General features: G+C 37.6%; 1 protein-coding gene across 2 annotated transcripts; it reads right to left on the reverse strand.

Moving 5' to 3' along the window:
* Positions 1-171: 171 nt before the first annotated feature.
* Positions 172-18457, reverse strand: NCBP3 (nuclear cap binding subunit 3). Of its 2 annotated transcripts, none has more exons than XM_082776127.1 (13): positions 18017-18457; positions 16435-16500; positions 15609-15714; positions 14464-14589; positions 11611-11739; positions 9234-9307; positions 8217-8325; positions 7343-7442; positions 6891-6997; positions 6215-6500; positions 5286-5443; positions 3891-4055; positions 172-3400 (listed from the first exon to the last, which is right to left on the reverse strand). In XM_082776127.1, exons 1-13 carry the CDS (start codon positions 18209-18211, stop codon positions 3165-3167), a joined length of 1857 nt encoding a protein of 618 aa, XP_082632253.1. In that variant the 5' UTR covers positions 18212-18457; the 3' UTR covers positions 172-3164. The 2 variants fall into 2 exon arrangements, with proteins under 2 accessions (XP_082632253.1, XP_082632254.1); XM_082776128.1 differs by having other exon boundaries at positions 18071-18241.
* Positions 18458-18530: the final 73 nt, after the last annotated feature.

Raw genomic sequence — 18530 nt, forward strand, 5'->3', positions numbered from 1 at the left:
CCACCAACCCCTTTGTGTAATATGTTCGTGTGAACCCTGCACCAAAATTCACATTTTTGATACCAGGAAAAGCTTTCTATGAGAAGCATTAGTGTGGTCCTGTAACTAGCCATGTAAAATTCAAACACTTATATTTTTATTCCGTGGTGTGGATTTGCTTGCAAAAAAAGCCCAACTTCTCATTTTTTTGCAGTTTTTAAAAGTAGCAGATTCTAGTAAAATACATAGCTTGCACTTCTCAGCATCAGCACATTTATTTCTACAACAAATCACTCGAAGGTGGAATCCTTGTGGTTCCCTGACCACAAAGAGGAGAAAGTGGACTTACAACACAATTCTCTATGCAATCTCTCTCTAGGACAAACAGATTTGTTAACTATGATAAGGAAAAAAACATTCACTAAAGATTCAGTGCTCAATTTTAATTATCAAAACACAGAAATTCATGTTCAGGTAACTAAGGAAGACCAAAGGTAGCATTCCTGACACCAGCAAACACCTTTTCAAGGCTTCTCTGTACATAATCAAAAACCAAAACAAGGCAAACACTCAGTTACCAAAAGAAAAAAAAAATCCTCTCTGTAGGTTGCTTCAACAGTAAACTCTATTTTTCTTGCAGCTAAATTCCTGTGGTCTCATTAACACACACAACCCTCTCCCCAAACCATAAACACAACAGACCCTACTAACATAGAGGCATTTCTAAGGCATACTCACGGCTGCATGGAAGACAGAACCAGTATTAATGGCTCCTCTTCCAAGAGTGCAAGCCATTGCCTACACCACTTTCCTTGCCTTCACATGTCCATTAGTTCGAATCTTTCATATCAGCTGAAGAGACTTTCTACTCATTCCCCTTCTGTCTTTCAAACCAGTTAGTCCATCCTTCACCAGGCTCCAGTTATGAATTTTTACATTGAAACACAATGGTTATCAGCAACATTAACAGCAGACCACAGCCAGTTACTGAGCTTAAAAACATGCAAGGATTCACAGCAACACAGGAGACTATCTTCATAGACCAGATGCATGATCGGTATCTTCCTTCTCCTTTCAGAAAAAGGAAAGGCCATAATAGATTCAAAGCAGTAACACAACACAAAGGTTTACTGGCAAAAAGAGACTGGTTAAATGAATTTTAACAGCATCTTGAGAAATGGGTAAGGTAGGATTCTATTTTAAAGCTCTGGAAGGGATATTAATGAAAGCACACATTAAAATGAATTATTACAGTGATCAGACATTGCAGTCATTTACTCTCCATAGTACTTTTATGAACCATATTTATATATTCAATAATTAAATATAAAATCAAGGGTGACACAAAACAAGGAAACAAAGACATGAAGCCCAGTCAATCACTAGATAATACTTCAAGTCTCTCATTTTACATGCTGCTTTCTTACCCATAAAAAAGCCAATAAGAAAAGTTAACTGCAGATCCCTTGCTTTTGTGAAATTTCAAACCTACTCCAACTCATTTAAAAAAAGAAAAAGTGGGGAACACAGGGAGAGAAAAAGTTGTTTGCTAAAAAGCAGAAAGGGGAAGAAATATTCACAGACATTTTGGACTGATAGAACCTACGATATATGGACAGAATCACACAATCTCTGATGCTGGAAGGGGCCTCTGGAGGTCATCTGGTCCAAGCTCTCACTCCAGCAGGGCCACCCAGAGCACACCACATCCCATCAGCTTTTGAAGATCTTCAAGGAGGACACGATCTCTCTGGGCAACCTCCAGTGCTCTGTCACCCAAACAGCACAGACGTGCTTCCTGATGTCCAGAGGAAACCGCTTGTGTTCCAGTTTGTGCTCACTGCCCTTTATCCTAGCACTGCGCATGCCTGAGAAGACCCTGGCTCCATCTTCTTTGCATCCTCCCTTCAGGTGTTTATATACATTGATAAGATCCCTCCCGAGCACCCTCTTCTCCAGGCTGAACAGTCACAAAGAGAATGCAAACACTTTCAGACTGTCATCATGTAGCACTGTTTTTGCCACCTGTTCCGTTCAGCTGAATCCAATGTGCTCTCATTATTTCTTATTCAGAATTGGCAATCAAAATATCTGCCATAGGCAACAGAAGAAGAAAAAATGCAGCTGCACTCTGATCAAACGTTTCACCTATCTAGAGAGGGTATGCAGATAAAAAAGCTGAATGTAACAAGTCAACCATGTGCACATTCACATGTACTATATAGTAAGAACATTCAAAAATATTGACATGGGACAGTGATCCTATAGTTTTCCTTTTCTTTCAGTTATATATATATGTATAGTTAGACAGCACGTAGGAGAACATCACTATAGCTTTCACCATGGCCAACAGGAAAATTCTCACAAATATAAAAATGTAAGTTTTAAAACTGTTAGATTTCTTCAAAACAACACAGCTGAAATGAGAGAAATGTCATTTCTCAGTATGTAACCAAAACCAAAGCACCCTTGGGAATTTGCATGATTCTCTCCAACACCCATCTTTGCAGTCTTGAACACTGCAATCCCTACTAGAGCAGAACACAGTATGACCAAAACAAACGAGTAGAATTCTTTGAGAGCAGTGATGCCGTATGGATTCTACACAAAACTTCACCGTACTGCAACATTTAACTTTGATTTACATTCAGTATTTTGAAGGAAGGGAACATGACGTTCCCTTTATGCTTTATCCTCGCTGGCTGCCTACCCAGGAAGCATTATTGTTATTACTTTAAGAGGAAAGGTGCTGGTAAGAGCCAGAAGGGCAAGGCAATGGTGTTGGCTATGAAATGCCCTGTTCTTTGGATGAATTGAGTAAAATATCTCGTTAAAAGATTCCATGTTAAAAACATTAAGAACAAAAAGGTCTTCTTAAAAATACAGAGTATTTCTGCCTCTTCTTTTAAATTCTGAGCTCAGGGAAAAGTGTTTGGCTAGAATTAACTACAGGTTTGCTGTAATAAACATATATGACAATGCCCTACGTAACACAGGGCCAACCACAGACTCCAGACAAACATGATTGCTTTAGGTTTCGAGTGGCATATGCATCTATTTTTGTATAAAAGGAACAGAGACATTTCTGGAACCTTCACTGCAGAGTCTTTGCCAGTGTTCAGCTTTTGGACAAAAGAAATCTTGCCACGGTGCACAGTCACAATCTTGAGGATCAAAGTGTAAAATCATGATTCAGTATCTGATCCAGAACTGCTTTCCCGGCTGATTTCAATTTGTAGAGACGGTAAATTATCCAATCGACTCTTTTTTTGTCGAGACTGTTCTTTTTCCTTAATGAGAGCACCCCAAACCCTTTGGAGCTCTGAATCCTCCTCCTCTGGAGATGTCACAGAGTTTTCAGGTTTATCTGAAGTCTTTTCTTGCGTCTTCGGAGCAGACCCTAATCGGGTCCATAAATTACCTAATTAGATGAAAAAACAAGCACTTTAAAAATGACAGCAATTTACTGCATCTCTCTAAATTCCTTGTACTCCTCCCACAATGTCTGGTATGGAACTTGCTGTGCCTTGAAGCAGTGGTTGAAATTAAAATATGAGCTTCAGTACAGTCTCGTTCACTCAGGTTCCCATTTGCAGAGGACCCTACACACAAGCCTGAAGTACCATTGCTTTCATTGCACTTGTTTTACTGCCCTGTTTGGACCACAGTTGTAAAGTACTTCTCTACTCTTAACTGTATCTCCAGAAAAATATTGCTGTCTTACTCAGTTTAAGCTAAACTGCCTGCAAACATTTAGATTTCAAAGCTCAGAACAAGCATGTACTAATTAAGTCTTTAATTTCATTCATCTAAATACCCTTCTCAATTTTCAGATGAAATTTCCCTTATTCTTTAAAATTGAATATAATACTGCAAATACTTGCACTTTACCTTTTCCTCATACAACTAACCTGATTTCTTCTCTCTGGTATCAGAGTAGAGGCCTTTTACATCCTGTTTGGGGATTCCTAACCGGCTGTGTACATCAGATATCGGTTCTCGACGAGGAGCAGAAGTACTGCTTGGAGGCTTAACTTCTGGAGAATGGGGTCTTTTTCCCAGTCTTTGCCGCACATCTAGGGATATTTTCAGGGATTAAAATGACAAAAATCATGTTGCATTTACCTAAGTTCTGCCAGCTAATTTTGTGTTCATTGCACACTTTGTAATACTCAAAACTAGACAGATGTCCTGTTTGTTGTTGTTTTTAATCTCTTCTATAGTCTTTTCATTAAGTCTTTCATACACAGATTTCAGTCTTAGCAATGCCTGCAATAAAATTTACCCAGATTTCACTATTTTTTTTCTTGGCAATACATTTGATATTTAATGTTTTCAGGTTATATTCTATCCATGGACCAAAAACGTAGCAGTAATTCCATGGCTTGCTGAATTTACTTCAGCAGCTCAGCATGTATGTATCCAGCATGAGGTATGACTATAAGATAACTGTTAGGCCTTCAATAATTCTTTTCAGATTATAGGTATTTTGCTTTAGAATTCTAATAGTGCTTAATATTTTGCAGAATAAAAATAAAAATATAAGAATATTAAATATACTGACAATCCATGATAAGAATCTCATATCCTGAAGTTTGTCTGATTTAGCCTGATGTGCCTAGTCTTAAAAAACGTTCAAACAAAAATATGAAGGAAAGAGGAATTACAGATTTACATGCCAACTTGTCAGAGGCCCAAAATGTACACAAAACACAATATACATTAATGTAACTCCTATATACATTGATACAAGAGTATCTTTCACCCATCAGTCAGATAATCCTCTGGACAGTATGTATGTCAGAAATAGCTGAAATCACACATGCTGGAGTCAAAAAAAAAAAAAAAAAAAAAGAGTAAATGAAGCACAAATTTTAAAATAAATAAAAAGACTGCCAACTGAAAAATACCTTCATATTCACATTATACATATTTCATGTAAGTAGCTGGTGTCTCAAGTTTGAATTTGTGCATGACTCCCCTCATGCTGTTTCCCATAGAGTCATACAGAATCTCTGCCTCAACAATTAAGCAAATCAAAAAGGACAAAGTGGAGGAAAATAGACACAGGCAAACAAATTAAATAAAAATAAATGTCACTCACTTAAATATACTTCATTTTCCCCCAAAGCAATCCCTAACTCTGTACCTTAGTGAGGAAAAATTAACTGTATAAATGCAGAAACTGCTGCTGAACACAACTCCCTCACGTTTTTAAGTCACAGTAGTGGACAGATGTGAAAAGACTATATATCAATTTTAATAAACCAGTCAGAATTCTGCACAGCATCAGAGTTTCAAATTACCTGATTTTACAGTGCTGTTTTGCTGGCGTGGCCCATTATTATGCTGACGTTTTTCTTCTAACAGTAGTCTTACATCTACAACTTTCTCCGATGATCCTTTACTGCCAATCCGGTTTTTGACATTACTGGTTGCTATGCTATCTGCTCGCATAGAATTCCTAAAAAAAAAAAAATAATAATAATTTAAAGTCCCTTAAACAAAACGATATTTAACATAGCTCTCAAGTCTTCTTGTAAGTAAGATTATAGAAAACAGTACTATCGGGATTTCTCTACTGAGAAACGGGTAAGAATACTAAAAACTTTTACGAGTATGATTTTCAGTCAGGATCAGAAGGAAATGTAACAATAATCACACAAATGCCTCGGAATCCATTACAAGGCAGATATGTAGATATCTAGCTTGTATCTCTAAGGCTGTGCTTCTGGGTTGAAATTCAGAGTAAATGAACATTTCTCAGAATTGTTAGAAGACAATGGTTCATTATAATGAACCATAGTAATATACCACCAGAGGGATGCATTTTAAAATTATTTCAATTACCCACAATGTATGTAGTTTTGAACAGTATACCCATCATGAATATAAATTACTTTTTGTCATTATACATATGAGGATGGTTGGCCCAGCTATGAAATGCAAGAGGTTAATTGTGCTTACTTGCCTAAACGTCCATTGATTCTACTTTGAGCTTTATATTATCATAATGCTAAGTTACAGAAATCTACAAAGGAAGTTGTATTTTCAATATGTTAACTGTAAAGAAAAGACTGATACAAGCATTTCTGTATTTTGCATTTCATCTTTAAAATATCTACTACAAAAAAAACATTAAGATTTAAAATAGTGGCTTCAGCAGTTTGTCTTTAAGCTTTGACTGCACTGACTAAATTTCAAATGACACTTTTAAAGAATAGGAAACTTTTACCTAATATTTTTCAGTTGCGATTCCACCTCATCTGCATACATTGTCATTTTCATGCTCTTTTTGGGAGAGGGGGTTGATATCATTTTCAATTCAAGATCATAGTCCATTTCATCAGAATCAGATGCACTTGCACTTGATCGTCTTGCTGCACTGCGTTCTCGAGACTGTTTGAAAGGTTGCAGTTCATCACGGTATTCTACAACAACTCTGTCATCTTCATCCATATCCTGATCTTCTTCTTCCTCCTCTTCCTCCTCAATAGGCTCCTCAGGAACATTTACTAAGCCTGTAGCAAAACATATTGATTCTTGTAAGCTGAAATTTATCATAGATAAAATCAAGGCAGAAAAAAAAACCTGTAAATAAACAACTCAATAAAATTATGTCTTTACAGTTCTACAGGTCTACAGAGATAGTATTTTGCAAAATATTTTACTATATTCTATAGTATAGAATAATCTAAGTGAAAGAAAATCACCACAGGAGAAAAAAAGTTTCTGCTTCGGCATTCTTTGCAAACCCTTAAATTGTTATTTAGTTATAGATGTATTTTTTCAGAGTACACCTCAGTTTCATGCACTGCATGGTACAGAACAAGACAATATTTAAGGTCCTTTCCAGCTCTCCATTTCCCCAGTTAAGCTCTTAAAGGTTTTTACGTACTGGCATCAATTACCTGAATGACGATGTTTATAAGGAGGAGTTAAGCCAACATCATCCCCAATAAGCGTCCTCTTCTTTATGACATCCCGGTGGATTCTTCGTGAATGGTATCTTCGTTTCCTGAAACACCATAAAAACAATTACGTTCCTGTCACAGAAAAAGCATGGTGAATGAGCTGTATTCAGTCCTGGATTAAGTATGTGCAATTATCACTCACTCTGATAACAGATGAATACATTTACTTAAGAGATCTGTTCTGCATTAACGTTCTGAATATAAACATTACTTACTTTCGCAACAAAATGTTTCTCTTGCAAATTCATTATCACTTAGCAAAAAAATTATTCATACTTAAGAAATATTTACAGAAACTAAAAGGGAAAAAAAAATCTACGAGTTAGAACGGTTTTGGACCATCTTGTCTGAGCACTTGAAGTGTTCCAATTCCTCTATCCTGTACTCACCAAGAATTACTAAGAATCCCCTTCATGCCTCCATAATTGGGATTGCCGTATTTCATGTAATATTGGCTTCGCCTTGCAGCTCCCAGCTCTTTTTTGTCATCTGAAAGAGAAAAATTATTGGGATACTTCCCTCTTAGTATATACCTTACTACACTAGCATAAAAATAAGTAACCATCCAGTCAGACAAAGAGAGTGAAAGACTGAATATGTCTTACAGATCAGTATTACTTCAATTTCCTTCATGAAGGATAAAATTTTGCTGATACCTCATCTGAAGTTTTTCCTAGCGCCACACAGTTTTACGTGTGTCCAGAAACTTAATTTCACAAGGACTCTCAGTTTCTATGTATCAATTAACAGAGCATTACATCCCACTGTAACTGCTGGAGGCTCTACTTACCTTATTGCTGACCTCTCTTTCCTTTATGAATATGTCATTTTCTACATGACCCAGAAATTACATGCACTTTCATTTAATTCATAAATATAATTTAATATCTCAACTGTGTTTAGCAACAATTTCCACTAATACCTCATAAACATCTCAAATGATTTTCATATTTATAAAATGTGAAATTTACCTCTGTGGAGAAGGTCATCATAAAACCTATTCTACTGTATCAGGAAGAATGCCCTGAGCACAAGATAAAATTTTATGTATAATAATCTTCATACAACTTGAACTAGATTTAATTCACACATTACATGCATATTCAATTCTAAAACATTAATACCTAATAAATATTAGGTATTACATTAATACGCATAAAACTAACAATTTTGCAAATAAAAATCAGGTATTTGAGTCATTAATTAGTCAACAAAACTGCAATAAGCAATTAATTCATTATGCTTGTTAAGCTGATTATTTACCTTTAGTAGCAAATCTCATGAATAGCTTGTTTCCTTTAGCCAGTTTATTGGCAGGGCGAAGATCATTACGCAGGAGAGAATCCTCTTCTACCTGGGACAGGGCATCCAACTTTGGGGGCAAAAAAGGTATTTTGGACTCAAAAATAAAATTACTGTTGAATGAAAATGGATTGCTTACAGAGAAGCAATCAACTGATTATTAAGTAAGTTACTTTTAAAATTCTGTTCAGAGCAACTTTTTTTTTTTTTACACACTACTGTGAATTTTTAAAATAACTTGCCCAAAAGATTTAAAATATTTTCATCTCTTTCTTCATAACCTTATCTCAGATTAATACTCAATAACCTTTCAAATGAAACTACATTACTGATTCAACTGTAGAAAATAAATAACACAACTTGAACAGTGAAAAATAACTTGTTTGTCTCTTATGTAAAAGGTTTCACCATCAGGTTCTCTTGCCCTCAAACAATGACTTACAGGCATTTTTTTTCCATTTATATCTGCTTTATATAAACCAAAATTCAGACTTCCATCATCTGTATGAATGTTCACTGAGCCATTCCTAAAGAAAATACTAATGACACCTATTATATATATTCGACCAGCGAAGATTAAATTCCTTACTCACCATCAATGTGTTTGCTGATTCCCACACATATCTATGGGCAGCCTAAATCCTTTCTTTCTCTTTATGCACTGCCTTCTATACTGAAAGCCTATTGCTCTCCATCATTTTTATTTCATTGCCTTCTCACAGCAAAATAGAGAAGCCAGTCTAGCTGTTAAATGCTGGCTGCCCTACCAGTCTTCGAAATCTACTTACAAAAACCACTCTAATACAATGCTCATCTCACCAACAGCATACACAAGCTTCCTGTCCTTTCCCCATCTAATTAACTTTGATAATTAAATTGAGGGTTGTAAGTATAAATTGTTAAAATTGTAACGTTATGAAGACTTTACACAAGGTAGAGACAAACTTCCATAATATTATTTACCCTTTCTATACTGACCTCAACATCACTTGGATGCTCATCCTCTACCTCTCCTTCTTCTGCCTCATCATCAGAACTTTCTTCCTGTTTTCCTAAAGAGGAAAATAATTGGGGAAAAAAACACATCTCCATTTTAGTGCTCCAGTTGCATTTGATTATTATTACCTACATTCTCTGAAATCAAACTGAAGGTGTTATCCATTCTTCTGTGAAGCCTAGAGAATAATCAGAACAGTGAACGTCTACAGAAATTTGAAGCACGTATGAATAACATAACATTAACTAGACAGCCCCTGGACAGATAACTGCCTGAAGCAGCACACATGGATTATAAATTTACTTATTTGAAAGCAAATGAAATTGTACTGCATTTCAAAGTATGATAGAGATCAGCAAGAGCAAGACTGCAAAAGGGCTATCAAATCCCATTTCCTTCAGCCTCCTTTTAAAATGCTGCAAGTACCTACAAGCATCCAATACTAACAATATGAATCAGGTCGCTACTCCAAAGCTTAAATTTACTGAGATCTGGAAAAAAAAAAAACAACTTAGTGACTTAATTTTGACATGGAATAGGTGACAGAAAAGTGCACACTTCCAGAACTACTTATACTGAGATGTTTGCATAGATTTTCAGCACTTTAAAAAAAATTATATGTATTAGCTCACAGTGAGAAAAATTGTTACTTTTTTCAGTCCTCAAAAAAAAAAAAGTGAATATGGACAATCATCAACACCTAACAATTTAATTTCTTCTGCAAAGACCTCAAAGCACTTAAAAGACTCAAAACTAAAAAAAAAAAAAAAAAAAAAAACCACCCTCCTTTATACTGCAGAGTTGCTTATCTTAACCTTATCTGACAATGGGCTCAATAACTTGTAATAGAGAGCTCAGCAGTTAAAAACATCTTGACAACTGTACCCAAGTCCAAAGGAAAAACTAAGCACAATTAACCAAACTGACTCCAAAGAGAACTTAGGTAGACAAACTAGCCAAATTCAAAAATGAATTGTCATCTACTGAGGATAGCATTCAAATGCTTTTTTTTTTTTTTTTTTAAAATGATCAACTTCTCACTGTAAAGACTAGCCTCCTGCTTCCCTAAACAGCCCTCCAATTCCTATCAAAAAAAAAAAAAAAAAAAGGAATGTAACTAAGCCAGATTACTCCAGTATATCTGTATGCAGCTCACACCTTAAGATGTAATTGAACAGTTTGCACTTTATCCAATATCCCGCTTTTCCAGATGAGCAGGTAAATTAGTTTACGTAGGAGGAATTTAGATGACACAATTTTTATTTTGAGATACGCTGTAATGATGGTGTACTATGTACTTGGTAGTCAACAAGATTAATCTGCATGTATTTATGTTGCATTTAAATAAGATATTCGCTAATCTCCAAAAACTTTGTAACAAGTCTTACTTGAAGCATTATCAACATTTTAAAGTCACATGGATGGTTGAGGAGCCACTACATTGTAGAGAAAAGCAACAAGAAGAAAATGGAATGAGTTAGAATTATCCACAAGTTTAACAAAGCCCTAAAATCCATACTTTATAAAAAGGCTTTTGGTAGCACTGCAAATACAAAAACACTTGCATTCTGTTAATATAGCATGTTTAAGCAAAATCTGTGGAAGACTTAATAAATAAAATATCCCCCTTTGTTTTGTTCTCTTCCATACAGTACTTTGAACCACTGCAATTTATCACATTGTCCTAACAGCAGAACAGTCCTAATGTAGCAAAAGCCTGATTTTCTATTTACACCTCTAAAATGAATTTGCAACCAAGGCATTCAGATTCCAGATTTACCGCAACACTTAGTTGTATGTTGGCTGCTTTGCTCTTTTGTAACTGACCTTTCAGTGCGCTTCTTTCTTGAAAGTACAACGGTCAAATTTAGAGATGATATACACAGTGGTGAAGTGATACATTGGCACATCGGTGTGAATGGTACACATAAAAGATGGTGCTGTATCAAGCAAAGGAATGAACTGTGGTGTTTCAAAAACAGGATATTTTTTTAGACCTGTTTTTTTCCCCCAAACTTACAATCCCCATCCTTCTACTGCCTTTGCATGCACATCACACAGACGTATTTCTGTGCAACATGTACCACTATAAATATCACATCTGAATATGACCCTGCCTCTAACACGTTCAGTATCGACTGAATTACTGCTTTTGGTCTAGCTCCAACCCACCTTTTAAGAAGCAGCTTCTTCAAAAGGTTTCCAAGATGAAAGCCTTTTTTAAAGTGGCAGAATACATTTACCTGAAACTACACGATAGAAGCTCCTTCAGTAATTTAGATTACGCAGTACCCAAGCACAAGTTTAAAGTTTCATTGATTTAACTAGATGATGTCTATATATGCATATCTCATCTACCTTTCTTGTTTTTTTCAGCTGTCTTCTCTTCATTGTTTTCTCTGCTTTTTGTTTTCTCCTGATCAGGCAAGGAACTCATATTTATTAGAGCCCGTGTTGCTGTTACTTCATCAAGCCAGACCACATTACCTATGACACACATACAGAAACATATACAAAAACAAAATGCAGTTTGTGTCAACAAGCAGTCACATACACTGCCTTACTGGAAGGAAATTACTAACAGTTCAGAAACAGTCATATAATGACATGACAAAAAAGCAATCAGATATATCTCCTGCAGGGGAATTCATATTCTTTAGCACACTTGGCAACCCGGGGGACATACAGCTTTCACATCATTACAAAAAGCACAACAACTGATCAAAACCAAAACCATTGGAATGCACAACCACATAAATCAGACATTGCTTCCTTAGCGCAGCACATTTGGATATTGAATAAGGGCCAGTGCATTTCATGGATGTGCTAGCAGACAAATGTGATTAAAGCAAAACCAACAAAAACAACACAAGAACTAATACTTGACCCCACTTTTTTTTCTTTTTCATTAACAGCACCTTCGAACCGACTGCAGAATTCTGTTAATCTTTCCCAAAAAACAGGAAAATAGGAGAGACTGCTCAAGCACTTCAAAGAGGTTACAGTGTGCATAGGTTAACAATGTGATTCAGTACGTCTCATGTATGTCTTACATATCAGGAGACACTACTAAAGTAAAACTTGCAACTTATTAGGCCAATTAACAGTATTTTGTAGGTGTTGAAATTGAAAGCATGAAAAATGCTTAGTAACAGGTTGTGAGCAAAAGCTGTCTGCCAGGCTGCATTCAGTGCAAATACAACAACAAATGTCATTTACTGCTTTACCATTAAACAAGTCAGGAAATGGCAGCAATAAGTGTATGCAAATATCAAGAAAACTATTTACAGTTTCCCCAAATAAGAGCTTCTCTCTGAAATTACTTGAACAGCCAGGATTTACAAGGTGAACACGCAGATACTAACTTCAATAACTGGCTAATAATTTTTCATTTGCGTGCCTACCTGCTCTTGACATCTCCAAATTTTCAAAGCATTTACCATTTTATGTTCACCAGTTTGAAACACAGAATGCTTTTGGACCGAAACATGTTGAGATGTAATTCAATTGGGAACATTAAATTTTTGTCATGCTATGACAACTCTCTGCTGAAAAGTCACTGCTTTTTCTTTAGATTTTCATCAAGTATAGTTTTCATATCAGCACATATTGCAGCTAAGCAAAACAATGTGGTATTATACTAATCTAATGCTATTAGGTAATACTAATATTTTACTAAGGTATATTATACTAACATATATACTAATACTATACTAATCAGCATGCTAACTCCAATACGGTATGAAAATTGATCACTAAAACTGATGTGTTTTAATTATAAGTGGGTAAACTATCACTCCAGTTCTGAAGCTTGTATTTTTGTACTGCAAGTTCACTCTGGTTTCACACAATTTACCCACGTAACATTTAAGAAAAAGGATCACAGACAATCTTATAAATGCAGCCTCAGGTACACAAGTTAAGCTGTGCACTTGGCTAGTTCATGCATTATCACAGGTTCATCTGACAGATCTTCACTGCAATTGTCTACCCAGGGCTCGTTGCATTTCAAATGTCCTGTCAGCTTGTGGCAGTGTATCAAGCTGTAACACACACGGTCTTTAAAGTTAATATCTTGTAGTATACTGTAACTTTTGTCTTACACTCATACACAATTCCTTCATGATCATTCTAGGGAACTGCACTATTAACTTTCATGTTTCAGCCACACCTATAAATAAAACAGCTCCTACTTCTTTGTCCTATTATTTAATTTACAGGATTTCTAGCCACAAGACATTCTTAAAGCCTTCCAGTTCCACAATTCAGTGCTCAACTGTAGCAAATAGCTCTTATATGGTCTTTAGTATCACTAAAGAAAGAATGGTTGCCAATAACTTACATCTTTCTGGTAGTCTCACTGCACGTATACTCCCTAAAACAGCCCTTGCAATGTGAATTCACATTCCTTTTCCAATATATGTCAATCACATGCAGCTGCCACCTTCTTCCACCCACTAATTTCTCCCTGAGAATGACCTAAACACATATGGCAACAAGCCTGCTCCTTCCCAGCCCTAAACCATACTGACTTCCCTAACTGCATACAGTTCAGTAATCTTCTCACAGAACATCAGCCTCTGTGACACTTACAAGCTGACATGTTATTCATGTCAAAATGTAAGCAACATTTTTGACCATTATTCCCACTGCAGGACTGGCAAGCTATTTTATCCTGTCCCTTCCTGATAATTTCAGTTTGTCAACAAAACCTCCCACATCAGATGTTTCCTTGATTCCGTTTTCCTAAGAGCTACATAGTTTGTTCCGTCTCTGTGTACCTTAGCTTCACTCACTGCTTCTAATTCTATTTATCGGACCATCATATTTTGAAGAGTACCACTTTCACTTGAAATAAACTCAATTCACATCCCTCACCGGTGACTCTCCTGCCCTGCCAGTCTGGTCGCTAGCCACACTTCCAGCTACCAATGCACTTCTTTTGATCTCCTAATACATCAGCTATATGAATAATGGAAATGTTGTGTCATTTTTAAATGACATTTTTTTCTTCTAAACACTCATCCAGACAGTGGGCTTGATTTTCACCATATGCTATTAATTCTTGCCTTCTAAATTTCTTTTGGCTAAGGCCAATGAAAGGGAAACAGAAACAGACAAAGATCAGTGACTTTAACAGCCAAAAAGACATCCGAGGTACAGCTATGATTGATATAAAAGAACAACAGACAAAAGATTCCATTTACTTACATGATGTATCATCTAACCACTCTATATGAGCAGGAGGATATTCTTTGAAATAGGCAAAGATGTCCTGTGTACTCATTTCATCCACCCCACAAATGTAAATTGTGTCCAGTCTCACTTTAGGAATTGCTATAAAGATGAAGAGATACAAAACAGACACTCATTTCTATAGAGCAAGCTTTAACATTCATAACATATAGGCTTATAAAACAGACATTTTAAATAAGCTAAAGGGAAATTAATAAAAGCAAAGCGTGATGTACACCATTCTAAAACACTAAAACTTGAATTATTATTCCACAATGCAAAAGTTGAATTGAGAATTAAAAATGGAGAAAGGTTGTTGTAACATTACAAGCACTGGTAGCTGAAGGTAGTGAGTAACATCAAACTGCTTTACAACCTTTTTTTTTGTTTGTTTGTTTGCTTTTTTAAATGCTACCAAAGTACTTCCATGAAGTACTGACGAGACAGAATACTAATTAGGCCTGTGACCAGGATATAGTACAAGTGGAAGGGCTTTGTATGCATCTGATGGAGAGCTGTTGCAGGCCACGGTTTAGCAGCCAGCTGGAAAAAAGCCTTGAGAACCAACCGGATGCCAAAAATGCCAATCTGTTTTGTGCACATCTCCCAGCTGATCTGCTTATATTCCAACACATCCAGCTTGCTGTCTAACAGCACACGTGCAATCAGTCTGTCTTCACTGTGTGTGCAGCACAGAATCTGATCTCACTATGCACAGGACATGGAGTCTTTTGCTCGTACACAAACAGTGCCCAAGGTCTTTTCCAAGGATTTAATGATTCTTAAAGCAGCACTGGTCTGAAAAACAAATCTCAGACAAGTAACACTAGGTGCCATTGCCAAACAGTAAATAAGGTACATAGAAATGTTTTCTTTTCTAGTGTTAAAGGAAGGAGTGAAACAATAACTGTTAGGAAGTAGTTTAAAAAGCAATGGCACTAAAATAGTCATTCCTATGTCTCTATATATTATATTACTATGGTAAAAAAGTGATTTCTCTTGGTAATGATCTGGGAAAACCTCTGGAAATGCAGGAAATATTATAGTATAAATAAGGACAAGGACCTGCGAGAAAGTAAACAAAGAGATCTTTCCTTCTTGACTGCTGGATAAACTCATACCTTTCTTCATCATGTCCCGATCCAGCGCTACATTCCTTTGGGCAAGATTCACCTCAGCTCGGAAATGAAAGCGTTTTGCTCTTTGTTCCTTTTTCTCAATTGCTTCCTGTAAAATGCAAAACAATGCAGTCAAAACAGGAATCAGAGCAGCATTCCCAACAGGTTACACTGTAGGACAAGGTATTTAAAATGCAGACAACAACAATCTCTACTAATAATGCTATTTATTCTGAAGAGATCTGTATGTTTCACAAACCAAAAATAACTCATTGAAACATACCTGTGCCACATCATACTTTTAACAGAGATACAGCACCATAACGGGGATCAAGATGCATGGAAAACAAGCTATCCTGGACTGATGCTCAGCTTTCATGATGAAACAGTAAGATTATATTTTTTCTTCCTAACAAATGTACAGAGGCTCTGCTCAAAAATACATCTCTCTTTAAACAAGCACTAACACCACCTGTAAAATTAATTTTTTAAGAATACTGAAATACTATCAGTCACGTAAGAGAAAGAAAAGCTCACTTGTTTCAAAGTGTTCATATTGCACTTGCTTTGCAATATTATTTTATTATTTGCAAAAATAATATTTGCAATATTATTTTATTATCTGCAAAATTAATTCTTCCAGTTTACAAGAGATACCTGTCTGGATGCCAACCATAACTAACACAAGGACAATTCTCTACTTATTGAAAAACGCCAGCAACCTGAACATGAGGGTAAGCTTCTGCACCTCTCAGGAAAGAAACAAAGTCTTTCCTCCTTTCCTGTGGAGTAACTAAAACACTTTGAAGAAACACAGGACAACAATTACCTTGGATGTTACATCTATTCCAGTAATGAAACTTCCAGCTTTGTTTTCATACCTCCTACTAGTGTCCTGAAACAAAACAAAACAGCAATGAAATCTCAATGAACACTAAAAGCAAGTTAATTGCTATGCTACAAATATCTGGCTATTTTATTTCTAAGAGAAACCCATCCTCTTCTTGATCCTTACTCCAAGCTACATCCCTAGACAGACAAGTAAACAAGCATTTAACTTCACTGACATCAGTGAATGTTAAGCACATCAAAGAAACCCAACTTCCTTTACTATGAGAACTCTGCCCTTTTGCAGTAGCTGGTTCCTGTATCTGTGTCTGCTACGGTTTTGACGTTGTCTCAGCAATACAGTGGAAGTCATCAAACACCTTTCCTAACTACAATTTTCATTTCAGGTAAAATTTCCTTATAAAACACAGATTTAACAGTGATGTAAAGATACCTGACCCCTGAAGTTCCAAATTGCAATTTTCAGTTTCAAGAGAAGTCAGAATGACAAACCACCACCACAATTAAACAAGTGGTTTGTCTATTTTTTACCATTATTTCAAAACCAGCAGCAGGAAACATTACCATTTTGATACATGCCTAGAAATAAAAGAGTAAACACTGAGAATGAGGCGCGAAAAAACAACACCTCACAAAACTCATTTCCATCCGTGAGGACTGCTGAAATCACAAGACCACATTAAACAACAAAGGTCCTGGACCAGTGACCCTCCATTGTTTGCATGTGGAACAATAGGACTTCTTCATTCTGGCACCCTCAGAACCACTGCCCAGTGAAGGTTTGTGGCTTGAAGAATGTGTCTTGCCTTGCTATTTCTAAGGGTAAACATTTTGTTTACCGTTGTGCTACAACAGAATTATTTTGGCCAAATGACTTTTTCTAGAAAGTAGGCCAGCCTCAGTTTAGAAATACCAAGGTGCACACAGAATCTAAACACTTTTCTTAGTAACGCAGTCAAACTTTCTCTGAGGGTGCCAAGGGTGACAGCAGCAAAATAAGCATGTTATTTTAAAAACGGAAAAAGAAACACCACTGTCTAGGGTTGATTTAAGGAGCACAAGGAGGTACAGCAGCAGGGTGCTGCCTCTTAGGCCACGTATTTGGTAAAAGCTCAGGCATGTTGGTAATCAGCTAATTAGAGATTAGTTTCTAAAACATTTTCCACACGCGTTTTCAGAGCAAAAGCCTACTTACGAGTTTAGATCAACTCTGACCCACTTTTACGTATTAAACACGACCATAGCAGAACTTAGCCAGGGACAGAAAAAAAAATAATCCTCAAAACCTCCTCAATACAGCCCACACCCCCAGCACCTTCACCCCACTCCCTCACGACCCCCCCAATCCTCATCCAGTTACCCCCATGGCCCTGGGACACCCTGCCACCCCCCACACACCACCACAACCCCCAAAATCCCCCCTCCCGACCCCCTTTACTCCCGAGCACGCCCTGCCCGCTCCCTCTCCCCACTACACCCCCAAAACTCCCACACACATCCCACATCGCCCCCTTTTTTCCCCTCCCCCCCCCATCCCACCCCAGGCCCCCTCCCCTACGTACCCTGCCCCCCCTCAGGAGCCGGTCCCTCCTTCGCGCCCCCTGCCCGTCCCTCACCGGGAGGAGCTCCCGGAGCGAGCGCCTCACGGGGATGGCGTCCAGCTCGCCTTCTTCTACTTCCATCGGTTCGGGCTCGGGGCCGCGGGACTCCGCCGCCTCAGCCTTCACCGAGATCCGCAGGCCCCGCACGGCCGCCATGGCTCCGCCAGGCCCGCCCTCCGCCCGGCCACCGAGACGGGGCCCGCCGCGGCATAGAGCGGCACCGCCAGCCACCACCGAGACGCCGACCCGGGGATAGAGCGCCACCCGCAGCCAACCGCGGCGCCGGGGGCCATAGAGATGAGGGGAGAGAGCGGCGCCTCCAGGGCTAAGGGGAGCGGGAGGACCCAGCCGCCATTTTCTCCTCGTCCTCCTGCCCCTCGCTGCGAGCACAGCGCGGTCCAGAGCGTGCTACAGCGGGCGCTGCTTCCTACATTTTTCTTTTTTAAAAATGAGCTGCTGCTTCTGAAAAAAGTCG

This window comes from Aythya marila, assembly GCF_965140915.1.
Source record: "Aythya marila genome assembly, chromosome: 20".
NCBI lineage: Eukaryota > Metazoa > Chordata > Aves > Anseriformes > Anatidae > Aythya > Aythya marila.

Excerpts from the sequence above, each read along its gene's own strand:
- NCBP3 (XM_082776127.1), bottom strand. The coding sequence starts at position 18,211 with ATGGCGGCCGTGCGGGGCCTGCGGATCTCGGTGAAGGCTGAGGCGGCG. Across the intron at positions 9,308-11,610 it reads AGCTGAAAAAAACAAGAAAG|GAAAACAGGAAGAAAGTTCT; the intron begins GTAGATGAGATA and ends TTTCCTCTTTAG. Across the intron at positions 5,444-6,214 it reads TCGCAACTGAAAAATATTAG|GAATTCTATGCGAGCAGATA; the intron begins GTAAAAGTTTCC and ends TTTTTTTTTTAG.